Source organism: Lissotriton helveticus, chromosome 5_1 (assembly GCF_964261635.1).
Source record: "Lissotriton helveticus chromosome 5_1, aLisHel1.1, whole genome shotgun sequence".
In the NCBI taxonomy this organism is placed as follows: Eukaryota; Metazoa; Chordata; class Amphibia; order Caudata; family Salamandridae; genus Lissotriton; species Lissotriton helveticus.
The window spans coordinates 1,441,555,851-1,441,558,223 of NC_136065.1; the positions used below are offsets into that span (position 1 = coordinate 1,441,555,851).

The following is a 2,373-nucleotide window of genomic DNA, read 5'->3' on the forward strand; positions in this document are numbered from 1 at the left end:
ATCCAGAATTGTGTGCAGTTCGTTACACCACCTTTGACTCTGCTATTCAGAAATTGCAGCTGCTGGGGGGAGGGGCTCTGATGGCAAAGGCTGACATTGAGTCGGCCTTTCGCCTTCTGCCGGTCCACCCGGAGGACACTAGGTTGCTGGGATTCACTTTTGAGGGCAATTTCTTTGTGGATCGATGTATGCCGATGGGTTGTTCCATTGCATGTGCAATATTCGAAACATTCAGTTGCTTCTTGGAATGGGCAGTGCGGGAGGTGATGGGCGCGCGAGAGGTGGTGCATTACTTGGATGATTTCCTGTTTATGGGGCGGGCGGGCGCGTCCGATTGTCAGGAGGCTCTTGTGGGTTTTCAGCGCATGGCGGGGGCCTTGGGGGTGCCTCTGGCGGTGGAGAAAACGGAAGGACCGACAACCCAGTTGACATTCTTAGGTATTGAGATAGACACGGTTGCAGGAGTGTGCAGATTACCTCAGGAAAAAGTTAAGGCATTTCAGGGGTCCTTGGACCAATGCTTGAGGGCACGCAAGGTTACTTTGCATCAGCTACAGGTGTTAGTGGGTCAGTTGAATTTTGCACTCCGAGTGATACCTATGGGCAGGGTTTTTTCCAGGAATATCGCCAGGGCGATGTCAGGTTTGAAGGAAAAACACCATCACACTAGGCTGACAACTGAGATGAAGGATGATTTGGTCACGTGGAGGGATTTCTTGGAGGATTTCAATGGGTCGGTAATATGGCAACAACCGGCGCAGGACAACAGAGAATTGGAACTTTATACGGATGCAGCAGGTAGTGTTGGTTTCGGGGCAGTGTTAGGAGCCAGGTGGTGTATGCAGCACTGGCCAGCAGAATGGTTTGAGAGGGGGCTGGTCCGCAACATCACATTTCTGGAGTTATTCCCCATTATTGTGGCTCTTCAGATATGGGGCAATTTTCTGGAAAACAAAAAAATTGTGTTTTGGTCTGACAGTATGTCAGTGGTTTTGGCGGTGAACAACCAAAGTGCCAAATGTCCTTGGGTGCTCCGTTTACTGAAAGTGCTGGTGCGGGAGTGTCTGCGGCGTAATGTGCATTTCATTGCAAAGCATGTGCCAGGTGTGGTTAACACAGTAGCTGATTCCCTGTCTCGTTTTAAGTTAACAGAATTCAGAGCGCGATGGCCGCAAGCAGACGCTCAGATGACAGCCTTCCCGGAAAGCCTGTGGAAGCTTGGTGCCCCATTGCTCCCGATCTCATAGCGGCATCGGTTGCTCCCAAGACTAAGAGTAGGTATGAGAGGGATTGGCAGGTTTACAGGGCTGTTTTGCAGAGCAAAAAGGGTGTGGGAGAATTTACACCACAAGGGGTGCTCAGTTTCATAGTTAGCCAGAAAGATGGGGGAAGGTCCCTGGCTCTGGTACGCAGACAATTATCAGCAATAGCCTTCTTTGCAGGGATAAAAGGGGTGACGGATCCCACTAAAGACCTTAGAGTTAGAAGGGCCATGAGGGGATGGGAACGATTTGTTCCAGGGGAAAAGGATTCCAGGAGACCGATCGATTCCAAAAGGTTGGTGAATATCTTGGGGGCGTTGCCGCAGGTTTGTTGGTCGCATTATGAGGTGCAATTGCTGCAGCTAGCATATTCATTAGCTTTCTTTGGGGCATTCAGGGTATCAGAGCTAGTGCCAAACTCTAAGATGGACAGACAGGGTGGGATCGCCGTTGATGATGTGGTGAGGGCAGCGGGCTTGCTGCAGGTCAGGGTACGGCGGTCGAAGACAGACCCACTGGGAAAAGGAGTATGGGTGCAACTGAGAGCAAGCCAGGGGGCGGGCTATTGCCCGGTGATGTTGATGGAAAGGTTCATGCAGATGAGGCCAGGATGTGAAGACAATAGGCTGTTGGTGCATGAGGATGGTACACCGTTGACGAAATTCCAGTTCACGCGAATATGCAAGCGGGCTCTGGAATTGTTAGGAGAAGACATAGCTCATTTTACGTCACATTCATTCCGTATTGGGGCAGCTACTACAGCAGCGGAATTAGGACTATCACCGGGTGCAATCAAGAGAGTGGGCAGGTGGAATTCAGCGAGTTTCGAGCGCTATGTACGACCACAGCTGGTATAGGTGGGGTGGTATCCTCAACAGGTTGGTATTTACCCACTTCTCTCTTTTGTATTTTGTTTCTGGTCTCGCTTGCAGGGGTGGCAAGCCAGAGGATGCAAGTATGCTGGTGTGGAGATTCGGTCATATGCAGAGCGGGGAATTGGTTTGGAGAATCTGGGGTGGACAAGACGCAGAGGGCCCTGGGAATGGTCCACAACTGGTTAGGTTTGGAGGGCCTGCGGGCTGAGGACGTTTCAACTCATTTGAGGAGTGCG

The 2,373-nt window shown here is 51.2% G+C and overlaps 1 protein-coding gene across 1 annotated transcript; it reads left to right on the forward strand.

Annotated features, from left to right (window-relative positions):
• The first annotated feature begins 1,165 nt into the window (after window positions 1–1,165).
• On the forward strand, window positions 1,166–2,119 carry LOC144752671 (integrase/recombinase xerD homolog). Its single transcript, XM_078640539.1, has one exon. The coding sequence runs from the start codon at window positions 1,166–1,168 to the stop codon at window positions 2,117–2,119; it is 954 nt and encodes a 317-aa protein (XP_078496665.1).
• Window positions 2,120–2,373: the final 254 nt, after the last annotated feature.